Here is a 494-nt window from a genome sequence, read left to right on the forward strand (position 1 = left end):
TCTATCTCTCTCTCTCTCTATCTCTCTCTCTATCTCTCTCTCTCTCCCCCAACCGGTCACGTCAGACGGCCGTCCACTAAGAGCCAGGTTCTGTCCTAGGTTCCTGTCTGTTAAAAGGAAGTTTTTCCATGTTGCTCTTGCACCAAATACTTGCTCTTAGGGGGGATATTTGGGTCTCTGTAAATTAAAGAGTGTGGTCTAGACCTACTCTATCTTTAAAAGTGTCCTGAGATAACTTCTATTATGATTTGAAACTATAAATTAAATCAAACTGAATTGTTTCAGTTTTGGGATGAACCACGATGGGATCGGGAATTCCTGCGGTACCAAAGGCCACGAGACAGCCAAGCTGATGGCTGCTCATATAACAGCCAACACCAACCCTTTCTCCTGGTCCGCCTGCAGCAAAGACTACATCACCAGCTTTCTCGAGTAAGTGGATGATAGTTGCTCCCTGTGGGACTGTGTGTTTGTGTGTGTGTGTGTGTGTGTGT

At 45.5% G+C, this 494-nt stretch overlaps 1 protein-coding gene across 3 annotated transcripts in view; it reads left to right on the top strand.

The window, feature by feature from the left end:
* Positions 1–494, top strand: part of adamts6 (ADAM metallopeptidase with thrombospondin type 1 motif, 6) — a 62,552-nt gene that overhangs the window by 19,393 nt on the left and 42,665 nt on the right. For all 3 annotated transcript variants that reach the window (XM_032539289.1, XM_032539287.1, XM_032539288.1), the window contains exon 10: positions 286–432. In XM_032539289.1, the coding sequence (XP_032395180.1) occupies positions 286–432 (147 nt within the window). The remainder of the gene's footprint in view (positions 1–285; positions 433–494) is intronic.

The sequence above is a fragment of the Etheostoma spectabile genome, chromosome 16 (assembly GCF_008692095.1).
Source record: "Etheostoma spectabile isolate EspeVRDwgs_2016 chromosome 16, UIUC_Espe_1.0, whole genome shotgun sequence".
Taxonomy (NCBI): domain Eukaryota; kingdom Metazoa; phylum Chordata; class Actinopteri; order Perciformes; family Percidae; genus Etheostoma; species Etheostoma spectabile.